At 36.8% G+C, this 26,785-nt stretch overlaps 1 protein-coding gene across 2 annotated transcripts in view; it reads right to left on the minus strand.

Annotated features, from left to right (window-relative positions):
• Nucleotides 1-2,071: 2,071 nt before the first annotated feature.
• The window catches only part of LOC117421396 (RELT-like protein 1), a 40,474-nt gene continuing 15,760 nt past the window's right edge, over nucleotides 2,072-26,785 (minus strand). For both annotated transcript variants that reach the window (XM_034035767.3, XM_059032577.1), the window contains exons 3-8: nucleotides 18,501-18,575; nucleotides 15,228-15,282; nucleotides 10,057-10,311; nucleotides 7,973-8,126; nucleotides 3,923-3,959; nucleotides 2,072-3,219 (exon numbers count right to left, since the gene is read on the minus strand). In XM_034035767.3, the coding sequence (XP_033891658.3) occupies nucleotides 3,936-3,959; nucleotides 7,973-8,126; nucleotides 10,057-10,311; nucleotides 15,228-15,282; nucleotides 18,501-18,575 (563 nt within the window). In that variant the 3' untranslated portion in view covers nucleotides 2,072-3,219; nucleotides 3,923-3,935. The remainder of the gene's footprint in view (nucleotides 3,220-3,922; nucleotides 3,960-7,972; nucleotides 8,127-10,056; nucleotides 10,312-15,227; nucleotides 15,283-18,500; nucleotides 18,576-26,785) is intronic.

Raw genomic sequence — 26,785 nt, forward strand, 5'->3', positions numbered from 1 at the left:
TGCTCAGACTAACATTACCACTGATGATACCACTTGCAGCGTACCAAAACTTGATTAGCTGATTGGGATCATCAACTACACTCATTTTAGGACTGTTTGCAGCATACAACGGCAGACCCTTGCTGTGACAAAGTTCCACATTAAGTGGATTAAGTTAGTCATGTGAAGCAAGAGACTACTTTTCCTTTCTCGGATTAGTCTCCCTTTTCTCAATATTTACACACATTAAAAAAAAAAAAAAAATGGTTCCTTATGTGGTTACACTAGCCAGGATGCATCTTTTAATTAAGTGGAACTACCAAATCAGGAATCAGCCATAGCTGTAACAACTACACCTGTATCCAGGAATCCAGGATAAACAAAAGGTTTAAAGTCCATTTACTGTGTACCTGTAGCATTAATGTTATTGATAAATGTATGCTTTAAAAAGTCATCAATATGAGCAAACATCTGCAGAGAGCGACCTTTGCTGCAATGCTGTACTTTACAGTTTTCCTTCCGCCAAGCCCTTCATAGTGAAGTAAACTCACACATGACAGCTACTGCTCTATTTATTGTTGGAATGTACTGTCTGATCTAGTTGTATAGCAATTTTATCCCAGTTCATTTTCACTGAACAGTTAATGCAGTGGATAAAGATACAGAGAGAAGTCATGCTTTTTTGTTGCACTTATATTTAAAACCGAGCATTTTGACTTGTGTGAGCAAACTAACACAAGGTCTTTATACTAAATACTAACCATGGTTAGAATTGCCCTACTTTATTTAACAAGGGATGGTCAAAACACCTCTAAGATTTAGGGTGTTTAACATTTGGTTTCATAATTTATAACTAGTTTTCTGACAAGTGCTTTTCTGTGTTTACTGTTTTGCAATATTCTGCTGGTAGATGTTCAGAAAACTACCGTACATGGCATGTTTTAATGCAAAAAATATAAAATAAATAAAAATATACTTTCGTATAATCAGTAGCAGACACTGCTTATACTGCAGTTGAAATTACCATCCTATAATAATTTGCAACATGTAGTTAAAAATTGCAAAATTTATAAATATTTAAGTACTTTAAATTGAAAGAATTGGACATTACTGGCAGAAACCAGCTGCTTCTCTACTGCAGCACACACGATGAACTTCAGCTGCAGTACTGCCACAAATCAATTAACAATGGGGTCTTTTTTAAAGATCTGAACAGAGGCGAAGCTACAGGAGCACACGGGAAAGCTTAACTGCTTCATGAAAACATGGAAACAAAATAATACATGGCCCACTGTCCCTGACAAATAATTATAATTAATTATAATTAATTGACTGGGGCAACCAACACTTGGAAACTCAACACATGAGATAGTTCATTTTTTACTAGACACCATTAATAGAACTTGAATGAAAGAATAAGTTGAGCAAGGTACTTTACCTAGATTGCTCCAGTAAAAACCCAACTGTATAAATGGATAATTGTATGTAAAAATAATGCGATATCTTTTAACAATTGTAAGTCGCCCTGGCTAAGGGTGTCGGCTAAGAAATAAATAATAATAATAATAGAAAAAGAAAGTGTACACACTGTAAAGACACTAGGTCAAAGTGTGTGTTCTGTATCATTGATATAGGCTGAGCTATAATAATAATAATAATAATAATAATAATAATAATAATAATAATATGACAGTTAAATGGGTCACTTTTAGTGGACAACACTGGTAATGGAACTTTGAGACATACTACTGTATTCTGTGATTCTCTAACTATTAGGTCATCCTGAAACCAAATAGTGCCATGACCCCATTATGGTAGCCATCTTAAGTCACAGTTTAAAGTCAAGGGTACAGTAAGATTGAGCCGATACGTTTCAATAAAACTGACAAAAATCTGTCCATTGTAATCCAGGTCTTTAATTACTAGGTTCAGTTATACAAAAATATAAAAAATCCCTGTTTCTAACAAGGCTTTGTTCAATTGAATGGACTGAAAGAGCCACATGTGCTACCCCAGGTTTATATGATTAACAAATCCACAACCCTCAAAAAATGACTCCCTATCTATGTGTCATTAAATTGAATCAAACACGTTCTTCTTTTTTATTTCTTTTAATGTCTGGGGGGAATAAAAATGCATGTTACAGTTTATACAGAAAAAAACCAAACATGTTGGGCAAGCTAAACAATATTAACATTAACACTGACTACACAACCTGTGGAACAGTGCCTTTGTTTTCAAATATATTCTTCCTTATCCAATATGTAGTTTACCTATATAAATATATTGCTCACTATTTATATCTAGGATACAGATATATAAATATAACTTTCCACATACAAATGGATATAACAAAAGTAAACATTTATAATAGCTATATCATATAAAACATTTTGGTAAGGAAAGATAGTGCCTGAAGTAAAAAGTTTTATTTATTACAAAATTATAAAAAATACTTATTGCTGACAGTAGAAATGCACATAATGTGGACAACAGATTTCTCCTTGTCCTTTACACAGTTGCACTTACAAAATGTGTGTTAAAGTAGGTGTCTTTGTTGAGTTACTGTAAACGTGTGCAGTTAAACACATTTTATGCAATATGAAGCTGGTACCAAATAAAGAAAAGAAATAAAAACAAGTGTATTTCATTTTACTCAAAAGGCAAAATGGACAGTAAATAATATTTGCAAAGGTTTCTGGTGCGGTTTTCCAGTTTTGTTCATGTTCCACGAGTACTTTACATTCCAGACATGAGGTTTTTGCCTCAGATTACACTCTGAATACCACCCTTAATTTAATTGCTTTACCTGTTTTAGTTGTTGCCTGAAAAACTAGTGAAAGGACCAAAGCAAGTAAAGCGAGCTACATTCTGGAAAGTCATTTGGAAAGCAGGCTGTGACTGGCAAGGGACCATGATTTTACCTATAGATTTGCATACATTACAGCATTAAATTGATGAATTTGTTAAAACCAAAATGATTTACAACAGGTAGGGGAGGGCTGGGATACTTGAAGAGAAGACACAGAAAAAAGGCAAACTAGCAATACAAGTATTTTGACAGACACAAAGGAGGCAAAAGAATAATAACATTGACAGTAAAAAATATCTGTTGTGGCACCCGTGAACAACTGACGTCATTTGCTTTCTTGTTACAACAGGTGTGGAAAATAAGTATATATGCTTTACAATGTTTGCGTGGAGTGACAAATAATGACACAGCAACACCACCACCAGGAACTGAAAGAAAAAAAATATATATATTAATACATCCTGTTTTAGTTGACGGGAAACATTTCTAAGCAAATATTACGTGTTATTTCTTTCTCTAACATCTTTGGAGCAAAGGGAGCATCACTGTTGCAGGATTGGGGACTAAAACGTGCTCTCAATTCTTTGGTTCCACTGTGTAAAGCACAGGTTTAAAGCTATTATATAATTTGAAGTATTGCTTTTAGCTTTTAGAGTAGACAAAAAAAAAAAATTTGACAAAAAACACAATTACTAGATTCCTACATCCATAAGCAAAAAAAATGTTTTACAGTTTAAATGCAATAACAGAAGAATTCTTCAAGTCAGGTTAGAGTAATGTTGTGCTTGGTTTCGTTTCTGAGCAGGGTGGGGTTTTTTTCCACCGTGTTAATTATGATACAAACCCTGCACAAAAATAAATATTGTTAAAATGTTCCATGAAACCACAACTGGATATGCAAACTCTCAAGGCAACTCGGCTCTATTTGCATTAAAAGCATGTTTCAATGTGGTAATACAATAGCAGTGATATTGTTACACTACTAAAATGACTTAACTAATAAATATTTTTCTCTGTGAAGCATTTACACTGTGACACACTGATCCCAGTGCATTGGGTAAAAGTAAGGCAGCCCATTCTGTATATATTTATTAAGTTATCAATAGCACTTTAACCATATCAGAAACATACCTTAAAAACTGCATCACAGGTCAGTATGACTTTGTTCCTACAATTCAAAGAAAGTACACAAGTTAGGGTAGAACTGGATTTAACTACACTGCACATCAATACAAAGATCCTATTCGTTACAGACTGAATACATTTCTTGAATCCAAAGTATTTGACAGATGTTGCATAACTGTTGATATTATATAGGTATCAAATTCAAGTGGCATTTATACAGTTTACAGTTCGGTTTTACACTTCTTTCAAGGAATTAATTTTTTCATCAAATGTAAACTAGATTAACATACTTCTTGAGATCAGTTTCTGGTAGAAACTCAATTAAGGCACAGCATAAAATGACCTATGGCGTGCACCTTGTTATAATTCATAAAACAAAGCTAACTTAATACTGCAGTCATTCTCTCTATGTGACAATATTTGTTGTTTAGGAACTCTACTTCAAATTCCATTGCAGATGCATGTAAAAATGTAGTCCAGTTGTGTAGTCCAGCATCTAGTTTATATCAGTTGTTCTACATATGTAGCAAGTTTTACAGTATTTAACATTGTTTAAAGAAAAGAAAAAATAACACAGAATCCTTTTTTTAACTTGGCAGATTGAAATAGGTCACTGAAAAAAAGTTATTTTGCATATTTGGGTTTAAAACATCTGTTTGTGTAAACGAAGTATTGTAAAAATGTATTGAACAATGCCATCTGGTGTTATAAAGTAGTATTACAATAAATATACAGTGCAGGTTAATTTTTTTGTTCTCAATATTGTTTGTATATGAAACAAAGATTTAGATGAATGAAAGGGACATGCTGGCATAACCTATCCAGCAGCAAGACCTATTCTTGCCCCGACATTACTTGGTAATGCAAATTTGGTCTACTGCAACACACTAAAAAGCAGCATACTAAATGGGGATGATCCTGTGGTTCATATGGAGGACAGTACTAATGAAAGTCTGCAGGACAGTTTCAATTGCAAGAAGTCGAACGCTTCCAGATAGACTGCAGGTACGTTTTAAGATGTTCAACGAACATCTGCCCCCTAGAGGATTGTAAAATAGGTATTAAGTTATTCCAGTGATTCTTTAGACTAAGAGCTATACTGACTTGTTACTCATACAAATAGAACCATTTCATGTGAATTTTCAACCTATTAAACAAAGCGGTTATTTTTTAAATATTAAGTTAAATATTATTCAGAACATGTAAATTAAAGAAAAAAAAAAAAAAAGAAAAATCACATTTCAATTCTAAACAAGTAGCTAGGGCTAAAAAATAAGGCCCACATTGCTGCATTGCAAATGTCCTTGACAAATGCAGCCTGGAATACAGCCCATGAAGTTGCCATGTCCCTGGTGGAATGGGCAGTGAGCTTTTCTGGAAGGGGCAAGTTGGCCACCTCATAGGCAATCCTGACTGTGTCTGCTATCCACTTGGACAGCAGCTGCTTAGACAGGGCTTGACCATGGGATTCGTCCCCACAGCAGACAAAAAATAGTTTGGACTGCCTCTAACTTCATCCTGTCAACATATTACGCCAAAGCCTGAACTGGGCAGAGCCGTGGCTCCCTGTCAGACTGGAAAGGAGGTGGATGGAACACCTCCAGTTCCACACTCGTTGACATGGAATGCCGAGACCGTCTTCGGCAAAAAAGCAGGATTGGTATGGAGCGTGACCTTTGTCCTGGCTGCCAGCTTCTGTTTGCCCATCTCCTCAGAGGCTGCTATGGACAGTATGTCCTTCTGTGGCCAATCTGCACTCGTAGCCCCCCGGGGGGCCCAAGGGGACAGGCGGGGCAGGCGGTGCTGAACGTTTCCGCCGTAATTCTGCAAGAACAGTTCTTTGGTGGGAAAGATGCCCAGAGCTTTTCCATCTGCTCTGAGTCCACTGATTGTTTGGAACGCACTTTCCCCGAGTGCGTCATCCGGTCTAACTTGGCACAGAGCCATGGGGTGAGGACGCAGCCACCTCTCTAATAGAGGGTGATGGAGAAGAGCGCTGTGCAGGAGTGAGGGATGCAGAGCTCTTTGTATAGCTGTGGGAGAGATGTTTCTTCAGTTATTATTTTTTTTTTTATTCAGTGTGCAGAAAACTTGCTGAAACTGAGGTTTACGACTGCCTCCTTGGTGTGCTCTGGCCCCAGGCAGGAAGAGCATCTGCCGTGCGTGTCCTCAACAGGCAGACTGGCTTTGCATGTCTCTCAGGGATAAAACCCAGACATGATGCAAGAAGCAAGCAATGCAGTATACAGTAACAGATGTACAGGTGCTGCTTCAATATGCTTATAGGTAGCAACCAGGCGGGTCAAGACCCAAACAAGACCAGTTTGGTACCGGACTGGGGGCATGAGCACCGGTTGATAGCAGGCTGTGTAGGATCAGGTAGAAACCAGGGTCGGTTCGGTGACTTTAGCACCGGGTCGATATGGTACTGTACCGGGTCGGAACCGATTTGGTGACTTAGGACCAGGTCAGCACGGTAGAGTCCTGCATTGGGTTGGGTACCCGTGGGTGACCCGCAAAAGCAGGTAGGGTTTGGGTTGGAATGTTAACTTTTTCACGGTTTGCGGTTCGGGTCAAAAAAATTACATTTTTCGGGTCAGGCTCTCGTCTGAAGTTGAAACACCAAAAACATTTTTTTTGTCCTTTCCGCGTACTCCTCTGTAACACGTTCCCAAATATTAGGGAGGAGTCCGCTGTTTGATACGTCGCAAGATCCTTTTATCAAGTCTGATTGTTTTGGTGATATTAAAAATGTATGTGGACAAGGTCAAACAAAAGATAGCGCAGGGTTTATATCATGTAGTGCATCTAAATGGAAGCCTACTTCTTTTAAAAAAACAAAGTCCTTTCAGATATGTATTTTTTATATTGTCCGTTTTTGAAGGAACACACAAAAGATACAAGGGTTGGAATGGGCCAAAATAAAATAAGCAGATATGCGTCACACACGTTTAACCGTCACTGAAGTCAGTGTGAGTGCTGACTGTAACTGCCTTTGTAATGGTGATGCTAAAGCCGTCACTAAAACGGCATCAAGATACTGTGGGAGAGATTGCAAGCAACCACAACCCAAGCATCTTGGTCCTGTGCTGCTGTTAGTCCAGCACTGCGCAGGATGGTTCCCATTTCATGGGAACTATTCTTTAATTTTCTTTTCGACTACAGGTACTGAATATCTTTGCATGTGTGACAGAAATGTAAGCAACACCTTGCTATATATTTCACTCTCTTATATCCTGAAAGGATCATTTAATATCTTATAAAATATATTTTCTTTTAAAACTTAAATCATTCATAAATATGATTTGGGGGGTTAGAAAATGAAAGACAAATCTAAGAAAACACAAACTTTAGTTGAAATATGCAGTACAAGGATTCAGCACTCCTGTTAGTTTTCTATCCCCTACCCCACTCACTGGCATTTTCTGATACACGAAGATGAAAAGGTCAGTTTAACCCAGAGGTCTGTACTAAAGTTGAGGATCAGCTGATCCAGAAACTTTTTTGTTTCCTGTATTTTTTCGATGCACTTGTTACTAAGAGAGTACAGAGCTGGAGATGATCTGCAGATAGTACTGTACTAGGTAGTGCTCGACTTGGTATAGAACTGAGGACTAAAGTTGTTGCCACTGACCAATCGAGTGCCAATTAAGATGTGCTAGCCTCTACTGTCACCTTTGTGCAGCAAGGCGCGAGTGGAGACTGCAACCAACTAAATGAGGGTACTGGCATTTGTTTTGCTTCCAGCATTATTATCCAATGGAAACTCATTTCTTAAGTATATTGTCAGCAATTGTGTACCGTTTCCATTGGACAAAACACGAATGCATGCAAAGCCTGCTCTTTAAAGAGGTAATGACCAATGCCTTAAAACAACTTCTCTCTCGTTAGCTTATGAATTTTCTCGGAAGTCCCTTATGAAATTGAATTAGTGAAAATAAAGTGTGGAAGACTGAAAAATCCACAAAAAATGACAAGGAATTGGGTTTTTATGCTGATAAGAACATGTTAAAACACCTTGTTCCTGCTCAGTAGCAGCATCGAGTCCCTCCTTACCTGTGACTCTGAGACGGTTCTGCTCTTTGATTCCTCTTGCGTAGGGGTAGCAGGGACTTCCCCATTTGAACCTAATTTTTCATCCTGTGGATCGGAAATCAGACTCTTTTGTTCCTTTGGATTGGATCTGTTCTCTGTCTTTGTTACTCGGAACCTGAAAAATGCAAAACATATACTTGCTATTTAGGATGAAGAACATAATTTAAAACACAGTAGTCCATATTGTAAAACCACAAAGCCACTCTCAGACAATCTAAACAATATTAAAAATAGGATTCATATTAACTTAAACTTAATATTAAATACGTACAGTTAATATGCTTAAACGTGCTAATGAAAAGACACTATTGACCATTACAGACAGGGTCAACTATGCAGGGTCAATTAACTTATAAGCTAAATGTAGTTTTATATAAATTCCTCAAAAATAACAACAAATTGTTCTTTTAATCCAATATATGTCTGCATGAACCTATTCAACAATATTTTGGTCTGAATTGATAAATCATGTTTAGGATTTATTGGTAACATATAATATGCTGACTACTTAAATAATGTATGTGTTACCTGAATGGCTGAAAGAGGTTTAATATTCTTGCTGCTACTGCATTTAGATCCACAAACTAAACTCCATCAATATTATCAGTTAACCGTATACAGTATATACCAGTTAGCATTTTACTATACAATATATACACTTGTACTGGAGTAGTTACAGCATTAAAAAAAAGACAATACAATCAAAACATGGTAGTTCCTATTTCCTGTTGTCATTCAATGCAGCCAGATGGTGCTTGAAATTTTACTTATAAAAAGGTGGTATTTCCTACAGAAATAAATGCACTATTAGTTGTAATCCACAATCTTTCCAAACTAAAGATAGAAAGCTTAGAAGCTTAGAATATGGCAATTCAATCCTGAATTACCTTACCTAAAGCGACATTAGGTAGTGCTAATCAGGGCCTACAAAACTAGCCTTGTGCATGACTTTTTAGAGGGGTTTATTTTCCCTAATATTAACATAAGGCATTCTTGTTGTATACTTTTGTTATGACTTCCTTTTTGATTTGTTGTCTCAACACTGCATTACACATTACTTACTGTTAACCCTGGACGCCTCTGGAATACTGGTATCTCAGCTAAATTTCAAACATGTGTCCTTAGTATGTTAAATTGTGTTAGTCACCCTATTTCATGTGGTCTGTATCGATATGGCCAGCAATGCAGCAGCAAAAGTTTTACGGAACACTGGTAATGGAACTTAACCCATTAAGTACCAAAATTAATTTTGCTTTGAAAAAAAATCAGAACAGAAGCTCTGTGTAATTTGACGCATATTAGATTTAGACTTAACTTGTGCGGTTAACAAAATGAGAGTAAGTTATCATAACAATATAGTTAAAGAGAACAGTTAAATAACAGGTAGATGCCACTTACAAATGCTCTAAAAACTGAAGAAGCCTGTCCTCAAATGAGAACAATGGCACTTAATGGGTTAAGTAAGAAGATCAAAAGAATACAGCTGTGTACAAAAGATAGACATAACTCAAAGTGTACCGTCTCTGAGTAGCAGTAAGTTTAAAAGTCACATTACCTCAATATGTTAGACATATCAGATCAGAGTTCATATTCATGATCAGCAACACATTTAGCATGAAGGGTTTATACAACCCTGCAAATATGAAGTCACTACCTCAAATGGTTTCTGGAGGTATGAGCAAGTTACACTGTGGCTGTTGCCTCTTTACTAAAATCTATCATTCAAAAACCAAAGAGTGACTTGACCCCAAAATGTCAGCTATATAAGGTCACAGGTCAAAGTAAAGGATCTGTTAGTGACTGCAGAGTCAAAACACTGACAATAAGTAGTTGCCAGTTTTAATACTTAATAAGAGATTAGCAGTAGTGGCTGTGGTGGTCGTAGTGGTGGGTTGACAAGCTCCTTTGTACAGGGATGCTTAATAAAATCAGATCGATTGTAACTTACCATTTCTGTCCTTTCCCTTCGCTCCTTTCTGTAGGTGAACAGATGGCAGGTTGCTGCTGAGCCACTGAAGGACTCAAAGTGAAAATGAAACTCTTACCTCCCGACAGAGAGCACAGTGACCTCTCCATGGCGATTTCTCTTTAATTCTCTTGACTTGCTGCCTTGCCGCATCAAAGGCCATTTCTTGTGGTTACAGCGAGAGCAGACGTTCATCTCAGCCACCCCACTGATTGTGTGCAGGTGGTTGCTTTGACAGGTGTGCTTAGAAGGGGTGGAACCTGGTCTAGGTGTCAACGCTGTGTCTGGGGTAACTGGAATACTTTGGATACCTGGACTGTATGGAGTTGTAGGACTGTTGAAAAACAAGACAGTAACATATTCTCAGAAAATGAAAGAATTATTTTTTTTACTTAAGAATTTGTACACTGTGTGTTTATTTTGAGTATATTGATATTTTTACAGGCCTCCAAATACTGTCAGGTCAAGAGTTTAAGTTTTCCAAATTGGGATGCTTTTTGGAATGCCTAGGAGATGGAAACCATGGTCCCCAAGGACCAGATATTTGCTTAACTGAACACCTGGATTCAACTAAACAGTTAATTAAGGACCTGGTCAGATCAAGGTCCTGGATTGGAGGGAGCAGACTGAAGAGCCACAAGTGAGTTTACCAATAGTATAAATTAAACTGTTAATTCAGCCAAGTCCATCAAACATAACAAACACTGCAATGATTATTAAAGTCAATTTGATAACATTAAAAACAGTCAAACTACATACAGAGTTGAAGTGGGTCTGACCCAGGAGTAAATCTCACAGTATTAAGCTGTATGTGTTACACAAACACTAGAGACTTTGAAATCCCAGACCCCCCACCCCCTTGTATCTTAACACCATCACATAGTTAAATATTTTTGTTGATCAAATTAAAAGTATGTGGTGACAGTGGTTTATGTAATTGTAGTTACAGAAAATAATTCCACTAAATTAAATAAGATGCTTTGTCTGAAGACACTGCCGAGATAAAATAACCTAAGAAGTTCACTAGTGTAGTATCAAGTGTCATGTTTTAAAATGAAAATGCATGTTTGCTGTTTCTTTCAAAACTGCACATTGAAGACCTTTATATTGGATGGAAGTACACAACAGGCAGTCCTTATGAAATTATCTTACATCACCAGTTGTGGTCTTGAAGTCCACCAGTTAAGCCGCATCAGCTATGAATGTGTGTGCTGACACCAGTCTATGAAAAATAAGGACTTATCACACCAGAGGGTAGATTAAATCTAAAGCTAAGATGGATCAGGTTTCAGAGTAGCTGTGAAAATTGTGCAGCTTTCCGGTTCACGGTTTCTCTGACACAGCATCAAATCAAACGATTCCTGAAATTTAAGGCGATGCAAAATGAGAGCAGAGATATAACACAGGATGTTTGACCTTTTTGGAGTGAACTGAAGTTCACATAGGAGAGCCCAGGAAGGAAGAACACATGTATTAAGTGAAGCATCTTGTCTAGATATTTGCATACAGCATTTATATCAAAGCATCTACTTTATTGTTGTTGTGGGTAGGCTATATGCTAAATTGCTTTTACATTTTAGAATAATAAATGAGTATTCCCAAGAACATAAAAAACGATAAACAAGGGAGGTCAAAAATATGAGTTTAATAAAAACATGTTTGCAAAACTTACAGAATTTGTAGCATCATCTACAGTACAGTAATAGTGTATAGAAAAGCTTTTCTAACGCGGCATCGCATGGGGCAAGGAAAGTGTGCCAGATAGTGTGCTGGTTTAGAGTTAGCTACTGTCATATCTCATACTGTATCACAAAAATCTGTATTGACAAACTATTTTAACACTTTAATAATACTCCATTGCAGTACATATGTACAGTAGGAGTACTATCCACGTACACCTTGTAATTCAAGGATTGTATTCATTTTAATTTCTCTCCAGTAAGTAAATAAGTATTTTACTGCAAATGTACCACACCAACTGGACATGTGGGTATTTACGCAATGCACGTTATAAATTTAGAAAAGAAAAATCATGTTACCATTTGACTGCACACTCACATTTAAATTTGTTTTAGACAGACAAGATTACAAATCATGCCGGATTCAATAATCTGCAGGTTTCAGATTGCAGAAGATATCACACCATTATTTTCAATAGGGACTTGGTTGGGAGCCAAAGCTTATGTAGATATGGAATGCCAAAAGGCATGTAAAGGGCAGGGTTAGACATGTTTTACTCTGTATTTGGTTACTGTACAAAAATCTTAATGTATTTTCTTAAAAGTGTTGTGTTGTTCATACTTGTAGAGTCTACAGCTGTGCTTGGTGTACTTTGGTATGACATGATTAAGGCCCTGTGAAAATCACAGAACTTTTCTTTAAAATTCACGGCAGCGTCACGGGTAAAGTATAGTATTTCTCAGAATGTGTACGGAACTATTTTATAAAATATGTGTACAGATTTTTTTATTTTTTTTTAAACATCAAATATAGAGATAAATACACTGACATCATCAAAATCAACGTAAAAGTTATTCAAGCACTTTACAATAGCTTGTGAAACGGTGTTGTAATTAACATCCTGCAGGTAAAGTGTATGTGCAAGGACAGCTTTCAGTTCTAGTATGTCAGGTGCATGTTCACCATTTAGGTCTTGCAAAACAAATACAATGTGTAACCCATACTGATCTTGTGCATCAGTCGACTCATCAGTGTGACCACTGACAAGCAACCAGACTGTTTTACCAATTCCATAATCTCCTGCTTGTGATACTCGGCAACGTTAGGTAAGTATTCACGTCTCAGCTGGGCTGATGAAGGAATCGTCCCACCGTTTGCTACACTCAGTCTGAAGAATTTACGTAACTTTTGGTTGTCAAATTTTTCAAGAGGGATATCTGTGCAAACAAACTCCTCTATTAGGTCAAAATTGAATGTGTTTTGTAGTTCATGATTTTCAGTGGTCTTTTGGAATATGGAAGTCACCGTTTTTTGTTTCTTTGCAAGTAAAGCAGTCGCAGTACTGCTCTGGATTTCTGCCGTTCTCTTTCGGTGAACACTTGAATCTAAATGCCTGTCAACAGCCAATTCTCGGTAGTGATCTACAGTAACGTTGCAGGACGTACAGAAGAGCTTACCTCCATCGCTGTGTAAAACTCCTGCTGGATACTGCTTTACGTGATCTTTTCTTGTTTACAATATTATAATTGCCTGCCTAGATTGCATATAGTCACATGACATAATCACTGCACAGCACTGTGTGCATGGCGAATAGTACACACAGGCACACAGCAGAGCTGTCCAGTTTTGTTAATGTGATTTTTTTGTATGAAACACAAATAATAAAATTATGAAATAATTAATTTTTATTGCTTAGAATATTGTAAAAATCGCGGTATTGGGCTAATTTCACAATTTTCACGTAGCCCGTGAAATCGCGATTTACACATGGCCTTAGACATGATGCACATTTTATATTTGATTTATATGTTGTGTTTGTGTTTTTCAAATGTGAATCTTCAAGCACACTGTATAAAAGCAACTTTGAAGTTGCCTTTAAAAATGACCTGGGCTACCTAATGCAATTTCTACAACACCTGAATGAATGTGTTTTTATACCATGTTAAAATGACACACCCTCTACTGCCTTGGATTTTTGTTTAAACACCAAGCATTTGGACAGCATTGTGAATTTTTGTGAAAATGTATCCTGCCTTCGCTAATGCGGCACACAAAATTTAGCTCTAAACTGCCCCCAGATGCTATGAGCCTTACACTGGAATGTTACCTTAACTGCTCTATGTAGTTTTGCTGGCAGGACAAAATGTATGTTTTTTCAAATTATGTTTTTTTTCAATTCTTTAACTTAGAGCCAAGTTCCGTTATCATGATCACTGTGTTTTGGATGGTAAATTTGATTTGACAACTGCATGGTTGTGGACTGCGGTTGTATCCAACTTTCTACCAAATCTCTGAATGTCAAAATCTACACAAGTTATTGCAGCAACATCTTCAGTGTTAACAGATGATTATATGGGCACTCACACTTACAGGTTTATTTTATTGTTGTCTTTAATAAAAACAGCGCCGCAGCGCTTTGCACTGCAGTTACTTTGTTTGTTTGTATTTGCTCCTCCTTCAGGCCTGATGTCACCACACGGCTACCCTGTCACAGTAGCGCATAGTATACGAAAACTTTGGTGGGATCTACAATCTCTGCACTAAATCTCTGTTCAATAATAAACGAACATGGCTGAAGAGCTTGGTCATGGCGGATAAATGGTTAAGGCGGATATGTGACGGGTGGATACATGATGGATTACTGTATTATATTATATAGGAAAAGCTGTATTACAAAATAATACGTATGCAGAATGTTAGGTTTAAACATTTTAGTAATTAAACAGAAAAAGACAAACAGGTTCTAGCTTTTCTCATAACAGAACGGAAAGGAAGCCACCTTGTGGAATATTTAAGCATTAATAAACATAAATCCTAAATATTCTCAATAACAAGCCTAAACAATAATATGAAAGCTTGGATTCTTCCTAAATAAAAGGTCTACTACTAACTTGAATACCACATTTTAGTTTCCTCAAGGGTAACCTTGCAGTATTTATTTTGACATTTAATATTCTACCAGTTTTACTCAACAATTTAAGATAAGCATGTTTAAAATGCTGATGTATCACATGTTCAATGAATCTCTACACATTCTGGACAGATATTTGTATATCCTATAAAAGTGTTTTACAATACAGAGGCTATTGACTTACATTTTAAGCCAGTAATAAGATTTCCTAGAGGGTAAACAGATCTTAGTAACATTTACAGGCCACTGCTCACACAGGAGAAAGACTTCATCTTCACATTTTATGAAAAATGTCAAATTAGACACAGCTGCTCCCTAAGTTCCACTTTTCATTTCTAATGTCATTTTGAAGCACTTTTGAGCAACACTGTAAAAGTAATTTCCACCACATTACTGTGGTTATTAGAGGCTCCCAATGCCACGGAACACATTGTTGATGTACACTGGCCCGATGTTCATTTGTCTTCTGTTTAGTATCTAATTCCAGGTTTACTCAATTTAATGTAACTAAATGAATGACTTTACCTCCAATGTTGGGGACTGTTAAACTAGAAAATAGCAGATCCCCCCCCCCCACCCCCGACAACAATTTTTGCAAACAAGTATTGCTTTCACTTAAACGTTACAGTACATGCATATTATTTAGTAACACGACTTACCTGTCAGGGTCAGTATTGCTATCCTGTAACATAGCCTTTAAAGCTTCCGAGTTAGCTGTGAAGGGAAATTAAAACAAATGCTTTACAGAAAGAAAGAAACCCATACGGTAAACTACTGTTTATGCTTTTATACTTTGTTCCACGGCTCTTGTGTGGTCATTTATGTTTCTGTTTTGGTTCATTTAATATGGAAAAATAAAAATGTACTAAATGCGTTCAATTGCCATTGCTCCACCATACATTTTCAATATATAAGGAATACTGAAAAATAAAATTGCTTTTCTACTGTACCAGGTTCCATTAACTTTCCATTACAATGGCCAAGGTGTTCTAAATAATTGTTAACAATCATACAAATACAAAAAAAATATATACATGGTTTTCCACGTTCAGTATTTCCTCATTTCCCTGTCTGTGTCAATAGAGAGATACGATGTATGACTGTCTGCTAAGCATGCAATTATTATTTATTATGTGACAGACAACTACTATTATTCTAAAAAAGCTGTCAGAAAGTATTGGACACACTGTTTATCGTGTCATTTTTAGCTCTTTTAGTACAAAGTAACATACTGGGAAATAAATAAAAATAGACAGACATAAATACAAGTACAGTATATAATATAATTGCAATGGTCTGCTATTTTGAGTAACAAGGAAAATGTCATCAAATTTAACACTATTGTCTTATTCACAAGTCATGAATACTAACTAATAGCTTACTGCAATAACAATAATACATGTTTGCTAAATAGGTGCATCATAACTCACAGAATCTGTAAAGCATTAAAATATATTCTAATGACTGAACAGTGTTAAGTGTAGTCTGTATGCTACAGCATTTTGCTATAAGGTCACTGTGGCAATGTGCCCCGCCCCTGTGTGCATATTATGTGTTGTATGTTGCGTGCGTGTGTTAATGTTGGTGTATAGATTGGTACACGGGATATAAACGGGTCTGTGTTTCACGTGTGATTTAAAAAGGTAGATTTATATTTAGGCACGAGGAGGGCACAAATCACTTCACGTGCTGGTTAAATGTAATATGTGAGCACGGGGTTGCACAGAATTAATTCACGTGCTGGGATTCAAGTGAATAATTACTTAGTAATTGAATCCCAGCACAACAGTATATATAGAGACACGTAGCATTCACTCGAGGTTGGGTGTTCGGTGAGTGGAGAACGGGAGAGAGAGAAGGAGAAAAGTAAATATAAGTAAATATACGTGTTATCTGCTCACCGTGTTTGTTTGTCTGTCTAGTCCGTTTTGTTCGTCTATTTATTTTGGCCTCAAGTGCCGTGCCCTGTGTTTTGTCTGTTCCAACCTTTTATTTTCTGTTCTGTTTATTAAATGCTGAGCGAAAGCATTCGCTCAGCTTCACCAAACCACAAGTCTCTGTCTGTTTATTTCCTGCTTCTGGTCTGACGCCACCCACTCCGGCCGTCTTTGTGACAGTCACTTACAGATCGGGCTCTGGGAGGCTGAAGTTCTGTTATAAATAGCCAATATAAATATCTTTGATTTTGAAGGGTTGGTATTTTGCAGCAAAATGTTTTCAATGATTAGCATGTGTTTTAAATAACCAGTTAAAACAAACATTTTCCATCCCTTCAAATATGGTTTTGTTATTATGACCCAGTATGAACACTAAACACAATTTAACTTGTCACTGCAAGTTCATAAATATGCTTCTCAGACTGCCAATATAGCATATCCAGACATGTTTAACTATCTTCCCTGCCAGATCTGATACTTCTTCGAAATGCTCTGAACCACTCGAACTGTTGCTAGTCCTGACACTCAGAATCATATTGACAGACGTGATCGCAAACACTGGCACCTTACTACGGGTCTGGTTGCATTTTTTTCGTTGCTTCCTTATTAAATATACCGAGCATCAAAAGAAACTTATCACTATTATAAACACATTTATTTTCGAAAACTAATGACACACTTGAGTGACTATAACTGAAGCATATGCACTTAAATCACCTAATTAGTGAGAAAGTTGATTGGACACTGGATATGGAGTGATTTTAGCTATTGAATTGCAAGCTTGAATAAAAGCAATAAAGAAAATCACAGAAAAAAAAAACACAATATGCCACGTCTGTCAAGAGAGCAGTGCCTTCGTGCAATCGGCATGTTGGAGGCTGGATTAGGGCAGCGTACTGTGGCTCGCCGTCTTGAGTGCTCACAGCCAGCAATTTCAAATCTGGCGAGACGGTATAACCAGACACAATGACAGGCCACAAACTGGGAGACGAAGAGTCACAACACCTGCCCAAGATCGACAGATCATTTTGCAGCATCTTTGTGATGTCAATTGTTAATCAGCACAATAAAAAGTCACTGCACCTGCTCTAAAACAGAGTTTGTCATTTTTCGATCATATCTAGTGAATTTTATCCAAATATAAGTGATAAGTGATAAGTTTCTTTTGATGCTCAAATATAAGGGATACATTTCTTTTGATGCTCAAATATAAGTGATATGTTTCTTTTGATGCTCTGTATATTTATTAATTCTATTATTATTATTATTATTATTATTATTATTATTATTATTATTATTATTATTATTATTATTTATTTCTTAGCAGACGCCCTTATCCAGGGCGACTTACAATTGTTACACAAGATACCACATTATTTTTTTTTTACATACAATTACCCATTTATACAGTAGGGTTTTTACTGGAGCAATCTAGGTAAAGTACCTTGCTCAAGGGTACAGCAGCAGTGTCCCCCACTGGGGACTGAACCCACGACCCTCCAGTCAAGAGTCCAGAGCCCTAACCACTACTTCTAAATAGATAATTGTCCCCTCTTCAAAACATATATGCAAAGGATTTTAATGATCAAGACATCCAACAAGCACAGGGATACTCCTAGCTGTTATCTTTGTTTACTTTGTTGTTGGTTTTTTTTTTTTTTAGCAATGACGAACGACCCATTCAGGACCCTTGCTTACTATCCCAGGTATCCCTGGATATACCTAAAATTGTCACTTTTCAAAAATGGGGTAATATTTTAATAAACAGCTGTCCCACAAGTGCTGCGGTGTTCCAAACACTATCCATTTACTACCAATGGACAATGACTAGGATTTAATTTGAACCCCACCAATGAGGACTATCAAGACAGGTCAGTGTTTGTGGGATGCCAAATAGTTAAGTATAGACTTAAAACAAAAAAAAACAAAAAAAACAAAACATTTCCAAATGATCTATTAACACATAATGGCTTATGAAAAAAACTTTAAAAATACCTTCATTTTTCATGATGTAATGCACAATTTGTCCAACAGTATCAGCATTGCACTCACTAAAGGTATCATTCATCTCTGTAAAAACAAGAAATAGTAGAAGCTTAGATTCATTACATCATAGCACAAACCTGGAATCTAAAATCATTTATTTGTATATCAAAAATATCAACAGGTAATTTACTATGAAATACTTTCATGTACATTTTTCTGTAACTAATATGTCACACTTGGTAGGATTTTAAAAAGTAATAATTTGTTGAAAATATTATATATGTATCTATATTAATGTATCTATATTAACACACACACACACACAATATATAATGTACAATAATATTTTGCATAAATTATTCAATACATATATTGTTGTATATTTTACTGTACAGAAATTAAATTAAGCAACACATGTATACAGAGACCAGCCAAGATAAACGTACTGTAAACAAACAGTCAGACATACAGTAGGAAGTCAAAATAATCCATTTTAATTAAATCGAATAGATGAGTGTTTTACATTTACTGAATATAATATCTGTGTCATTACTACTGGCAATGTTTAATCATTGTGTTTGTTACTCCACCCGCTTTCAAATCCTCACATACAGTAGACTATAATTGCCTGCCGAGAAAGACGAAAACTACAATTCTCAATACTAGTTTAGTTTAGCAAACGCTACCCATGCACTTCTTGCACATGTTGCTGATGTAATTTAACCACTTTTCCATGAGGCACAACTCTTAGTTCTGTACATATATGTAATAAATTAGTTAATTATTACTAGAGTGATTGCCCCAGGATACTTTAGATTGTTAATCACCAGCACCTGCCTGTGCAATGTGAGACTGCTGTTGGTAATAGGCGGCCCTATAAAAACAGGGTTTGAGGCAGTATCAAGGAGATTGCAAAATGCAGCCTGCAGTTTCGAAAGAAAACCCACACCAGCAAAGAAGAAAATAAAGAGAATGTGAGGAAAAGAAACAAAGTGAAGAGCAACCACGAAAGCAAAGCAAGCAGTTTGTTTCGGAACCCGGGGGTAGGAGCGAGACCTGCCAGGCAGCTAGAGTGCCAGGCCGACTATGGGAGCAGTAAACACTATAGTGAATTAGGTATACAATTTATTTATTTATTTATTTATTTATTGTTTAAATTTAGTAGTCGCCAATTCTTTTTTTGTATTTTCTCCCAATTTACAATATCCAATTATTTTTAGGCTCAGCTCACCACTACCACCACTAGTGGGTGCAGTGTGCAGTAGTGGTTAGGGCTCTGGACTCTTGACCGGAGGGTCGTAGGTTCAATCCCAGGTGGGGGGACACTACTGCTGTACCCTTCAGCAAGGTACTTTACCTAGATTGCAATGTCCAGGCTATAGTGCGCCTTTACCAGATGCGCCACTTGGGAGCCCCTGTATACAATTTCTTTAAATTTAAAGGGACGTCAAAATGTAAGAAGTGAGATATACCATATTTAAGTTCTGGATCACGTATTGTCCCTTGACAATAACCTTCACACAACGTGTCAGAAATATAAAACAATAGTTTATATAAGAATAAAAAGGGGTGTACAACTAATCTAATATTACAGAAAGGAAAGGCTATTGGTTAGAGATATGCATGAATAGTATACAGTGCATTGATTTCATAGCCAAACGATTACAACGACAATAACATTGTCAGCATACATGGTTAATATACTAATATTAATTATGGCTGATTACACAAAGTGTCTACTTTGCATTAGTATTTTCAATACTCGTTTCTCGTTGTAAATCGATCATGTGTCATATCATAATGCACAAAAATGAATTTAACTTCCCATTCAGAACAGAATCCAACATTGCAGTACCTAATTTAGTTTTACCGTGTTAATTTAGTTCAGACATGATCTACCAAACTACATTATTCAACCTCAATTGATATTTTCAAATTAACTCAGAAATGGGACAATGATCAAATTCTCTGCATGTGTGAGGCAACTCTTTTGAGTTCCACATTTCAACAAACAAAATACATTTCATATACACTCTAAAACAGGAAGTTATATTCTATTCCTAGAACAGTTTATCCACTAACTGGATAGCATTTGCTACAGTTAATTTCTTGAGTCATGAAGTATTTAATATGTTGAATACTTATCAATTTTCAACAAAGAAGTCAGTCTTCTTTGATGATGAACACTGCAGCTTCTCTCTCTGGATCTGAAGTTCCAATGAAAGAAGACGGTACTTTGCTTGAAGTACGCATTGTATTGTATCGGTAAGCAATAAACAAATAGTTATTTTCAAATGGAGATCAGCTTGTTGATTTCATCAACAGAGAAGCCAAGACCCGCTTTCAGGTCAAGGCAGTGTCCCGTCTCTCGTAGGGCAAAGAGCTAGGGCTCTTTTCAAAGCTGATTTCAGCCTTCTCTAGGCAAGACACTGCGATGGTGAAGATAAACCACTTGACCAGCATTTAGTTTCTGACTCTTTTTTAAAAGCATTCTTTGTCAGTGGGGGAGTTTGTGAAAAGAAACCAAGTTACGACCCCCCTCTGTATATTCCATTTCTGTTAATTTCATGCACAGAGTGATATGACCCAATTTGCTACAACACAGTGGGAAGTATTATTGTGTTTATTCCAGATGTATATGTAACACAGTTAGGCAGCAAGTAGTATTGGGATTATTAATGTTTGATCAGATCAGCAAGTGACTTAAAGAGCCAGGGCTGCTGGCATGTGCGCTGTACTTCGTACAGCAAAGTAAAATATATCATTTTGCTATTGCCTGCTGAAGGAGAAACAGAACATCAGCAGCCACTGCTAAATTAATGCACTGTGGAAAAGAAGGAGAGGTGATACGGCCCTGGAAAAACCCAACAACTGCAGAGAAGCAGGACAGTGTATCGTTTTCACTTTGAACGCTGGGTTAGAAGTATTCAAAAGGAACAGCGCAACAGGGGAGGAGCCGACCTGGCCTGGGGGACAAGGCTGGCAATGAGGAAGAGAACAAGGAATGAAACTGGCAAGTAACCAGCTGGCAACTGGGGAGATTGTACTGAAGGAAATGAAGTGCAAGTACTGTTTTGTTTAGCCTTCTGGCTAAGAGTATTGCAAAGATGGTTTAAATAAATATATTGTGGGACCAGTGATTTGGAAATAAGGGGTCTCAGGGCAATACACATATTTTTGGGGTCACTGTTGGGTTAACCATTGTATAGAGCACTGCCTGGGTAAATCCCAGCATTGTGGATTTTTATTATATTTAGTGTTTTAATTAGAACGGTTATTCAGTGCAATATTTATTAAAGTAGGACGAGCACTGTTTATTAGATTTTTTAGTGTATCTTCCTTCTGGAGAGGTTCAATATTTACTGCTGTGCATTGTTTTATTATTTTACTTGTGTGTGAATAAAATATATTTTTGTGGAACTTATTGTATAGTGTGCGTGTGGTTGTGTATTACGGGTTGAGTTTGGGTTACATTGGGATCCTTTGAACAGTGGCCCGGTGGTATCATGTCGTCAGGGCTCTAAGGCCACTGTTCATAAATCTTAACTGGACATTATATATACCGTAAAAAACGTTGAATAAGTTGATTTTCTAGGCATTTTTGCGGGGCCCTTAAAAAATGGGGAGAGACTAATACACCAGTGCAACGTATACGCTTGCGTGTGTAGTATTACAAAAAAAAATGAAATCGGTGTATATCCAATAAACACTGGAAAAACATTAGAAATGGTTCTCAATTCACATTTTGACCGGTTTCCCTGTGAAAAAACAATTGGGCAATGTCCCTCCTTCCTGACTTGTATCTCACATCGATTTGTTAGGTATACTTTAAACCCACCCCAACTACTGAGTGGCAGCAAATTCCTACATTCCTATTGGATGATTTTAAATCTTGCAAACATGTTACAATGTTCTTGCTCGTGAGATTTAAAGCTCTATTACTGTTCGATAGTAAAACACGCTTGTGGAATTTAAACAGAATTGCAAATTGTGAAATGTAAAAAAAAAAATGTCTAAACACAAAAAAAACCAGAAGAATATGCCTGTGACCACAAGGATTTTGTTGTGGAAGACAACAAAGGAAAGAAGGTACAATTGAAGCGTGCAAGTACTGTGGAGTTACAACTTTTGTAATATGCATTATACAAATCCAAAGATCCCATTTTTGCATGCAAGTGACATTTCATGTGTGATTTACACATTGTCAAAGAGTTTCTGTTAAAGCACACAGTGCTTGAACCCACCTGCCGAACCTGCGATCGGTTAAAAAACTACCTTCGGATTTCTGGCTAGCGAACGAACCTTCGAACGCAGCCCTAGTAAATTCAAGTTTAAGGGTACCTAAATGAAATGCAAAATAGAGAGTTCAACATTACAGTGGTTTGTAAGATCCTGGCAAAAAAATATACAACACAAAGTATTGACTCCAGCTTTTGTCTGTAACGGCTGTCAGACCAGTTTGAGCATTTTATATGCACTGTAACACACGTCTACATGTCTATGTCCTTACATGACTTAGTTCCCGTAATATTGAACACAAGTGGATGCCCTTATTTATTCTGTTGCATCTTACTCCCTTCACCCTACTGCCCCATGCTTCTACCCCCCCCCCCCCCAACCCAACCCCGTATGTAACATCCCAAAGGCACTAAGAACCATCCCCATGCCCTATACTCTAAACTAGAAAATAGGGGGCTCAATTGTTTTGTTTTTTAGCAGTACTTAAGTACTGTAGAAGGGAGAGGGGTTACTGGTATTCTATTTGTGAGGTAATGTTGAGGGGTTAAACTGGACCCTTAAGAAGCAAACACAGTCCTCATATTTGAAGAGGCGTAGGACTATAGCAGTGTCTGTTTTCCAGCTCCAGTAGTAGCGATTCAAACAAGCAAAACAAAATAGAGTGACAATGCCCAGCCCTGACTCAGCAAAACTGCAAATCTGTCATCTGCTTCACACGTAGGGGGGAACAGATGAAGCTTCAATGTCAGGGAAAACTGAAAAAAGGATCAACAACTTTTCCACATAGATGAGTATTCTCAAAAGCTTTATTCATATGGAATGACCCGTGCCAAAGAACGTTGGATTTAGAATGCTTTCTAGAGAGATGTACTGTGTTTGGCTACTAGGTGAATAATTCTTATTACAAATGAGTCATGGATCTGTAGTTCTCCAATTAATTACTTCATTTATGCAGTAAAATATAAAGATAACTACAGTATAGTGATGTTCAGCATAGGCCAGATTGCTGGCATTACTCCTTTACTTGGATACTGTATGGCTACATCACATATGCAACCATGCATTTTAAATGAATGTGGTTGTAGTACCTTAGGAACCGAAGTAATAAAAGTCGAAAGCTAAACTAGATTTTATATTCCGTTTCCACCCAGTGCTTTTTGTTTTGTTAAATGTGTATCCTAATATCAGAACATTATCAATAGGACATGCTTCATATCACATTACAGGGAACAATTTAGCAATAACGTTATTATTATGAAAGCAAATGTGGATTTCAATTGCCATGCCTTGACAATGATGTTGACTGAAAGCATACTACTGGTCTCTTTACCAATATTTACCCTTCACATTTCATTTAGCTGATTCACGTTAACAAACTAATCTACATACAACAGCATTTCAATAGTAATTGACTGAAATTGAAAAGTAGGAGCTTTTAGCCATTTGGTCTTTTTGGTTTGAAAGTACAGCTGCCTCTGGATTATACAAAAGCTGACAATCCATTTATTTATTTATTTTACCAGGTAAAAAAAATCCATTAAAAGGTAGCTATGTATTTTACACCTGGGGCCTATAGTGGCAAACCTTCAGATATTTGTATGTTATTTCCATCTTACTCACTGCCTACTCAAAAATGATGAAATAAATACACTTTATATATTTATATTTAATATATACATAGCTTTAAAGTTTAGCTGCATTGATTCCTTTTTATTTAATAGATATGTTTATAGTTATTTTGTTGGTTATTTATTGAAGTTTAGCTAATTAAGTCGATATGATGTGCTTGATTTTTGTCTGCCTTTTGCCTACCTTAACAACTTGGTTTAGAAAATATTTTTTACAAAGTAAATCTAAATGCTCTATTAATGTTATTATTTGTTTATTTAGCAGACGCCTTTATCCAAGGCGACTTACAGAGACTAGGGTGTGTGAACTATGCATCAGCTGCAGTCACTTACAATTACGTCTCACCCGAAAGACGGAGCACAAGGAGGTTAAGTGACTTGCTCAGGGTCACACAATGAGTCAGTGGCTCAGGTGGGATTTGAACCGGGGACCTCCTGGTTACAAGCCCTTTTCTTTAACCACTGGACCACACAGCCTCCTTATACAGTATACAGTGTATTTTTAAACATACTCTGGCAGTGTGTAACACAAACCCATTTTCTCCACTGGCCAGCAGAGAGCTAACTGTTAAACAGCCGAATTTGTTAGAAGATATGAAAAGTGTTTGTAAGAAGATTCTTCTGCTGCTGCCATCTGCCTTTTTTCTGCCTCCCCATTTTTTGGAACACAAGCCATCACTGCCACTGCAGAATAGTATAAACTAAGAATTAACAGTGAAATGCTTAGTGATTCTCACTAAGTAACGTAAGATGGATGGATGAACAGATAGACGGCTTGATACATGCCCATAATCTGTTTCTCAATAACTTAAATAATGTTAATTCCAAGTTTAATGACAATTGAATAAGCGGTTCTCTAGATATATGGAAAAATGTGAAGTGTGACACACATACATACACAGGGCTCCAGACTGCGACTAAAAAGGGGCAACATTTTTTTTTTTTTGCAACTGTCTTTTTGGGGTTACGCGCCATTGGCGCCTGCAACACAAAAATACTGCCTCTCGCTAGCTTTGATTAGCGAGAACACCAATAGTGCAATCTCCCACTATATATATTATTTATTTACTTTTGTATGTTTAAGGCCACGATTTTGACAGTCATCTTTTGTACATTTCACAGGCAAGATACGGCAAAAAAATATATAATTAACGGAAAGGTCACCAAATAATGTAGTTTTAGCTACATCAGCATACACAAGAGCTTTTAAATAGTATACCAAAACCAATAATATAAAGACTATTGCTTTTGACTACGGATAAGTCTAAAATGTTACTTTGAAGTACACCACTTAAAGTACATACTTCAGACTTCGCCGTCATTTCTGGTCTCCGACCCTGTGCGACAAGTTGGAATTACATCATCTTCAATCTTGAGATGTGCATTTTTTTTTTGGAAAGGCATACAGCGTTAACAGATCATCACAGCTTTCACCTGTCATTCTAAAATACTTAAAATCTCTCACTGTCACATCCCCGCATTACTCTAATTAATGTTTGGGGTTCTCTGTTGGCTGAGAGGACAAATGTACCAATGATGTCACTCGATTTTTTTTTAAACCTCTTGTATAAGAGGTACAAACTCAGTACATTCACTTAAATGTCAATGTACCCCATTTCTCCAATGCAGTCTGAACTTATAGTATAAACAACAGCTGCGACCACACTGTGCAGTCAAAAGGGCTGCGACACGATGCGTCCTTCCTATAGCAAATAGTGAATCTGCACAGCTTTTATAGTCTGTCTGTGCCTTACATGTCGCATTGATCTGCGACAGAAGTATGAATCAGGCTTTAGAGCAGTGGTGCACAACTTTTTGCTGGCAGGGCCAGATTGAAAACTAATACAGTAATACGTTTTTTTTTTTAGAATTCAGAATCAGTCAAAAGTTAATCAGTCAAAGTTAATTTATTGTAAGCTTTCTACAAAAACAAAATACAATGATTCATGGTATTGTTATGTAGCACAACATTCAGGAATGTTTCATTCCAGAGAGCCTGTGGGTGTTTGATCGCATGTATAAATAGCTTGACTGAACAAACCAAGGCATTACTTACCAGTTGGATGTTCTGTTAATGGGACATGTTGGACTACTTCGAAGATACCAATTTAGGGATGTCAGGCTTTATTTTTGATGTTACCAGTCGCAAAGGAAATAAAAGGACGTGCCTAATAAAATGTGTTTTTACATCCATTTCCACGATTTCATTGACTTTATTAAAATTCATGATTTCCGTGACAAAATCGCAGCCTTAGCTATGATGCCAGGGCACGCCTTTTAAACTAGCGTGAGAAGGTCAGTCTGATCGAATATGAAAGACTAAACGTCAGTGTGAGGAATGTGGAGCAGAACTGAGACAAAAAATACTGAACTGAAGTGCTGTATTAAGATAGTGTACAGAAACTAAAATCTGCATCTAGCACTAGT

The sequence above is a fragment of the Acipenser ruthenus genome, chromosome 1 (assembly GCF_902713425.1).
Source record: "Acipenser ruthenus chromosome 1, fAciRut3.2 maternal haplotype, whole genome shotgun sequence".
NCBI lineage: Eukaryota > Metazoa > Chordata > Actinopteri > Acipenseriformes > Acipenseridae > Acipenser > Acipenser ruthenus.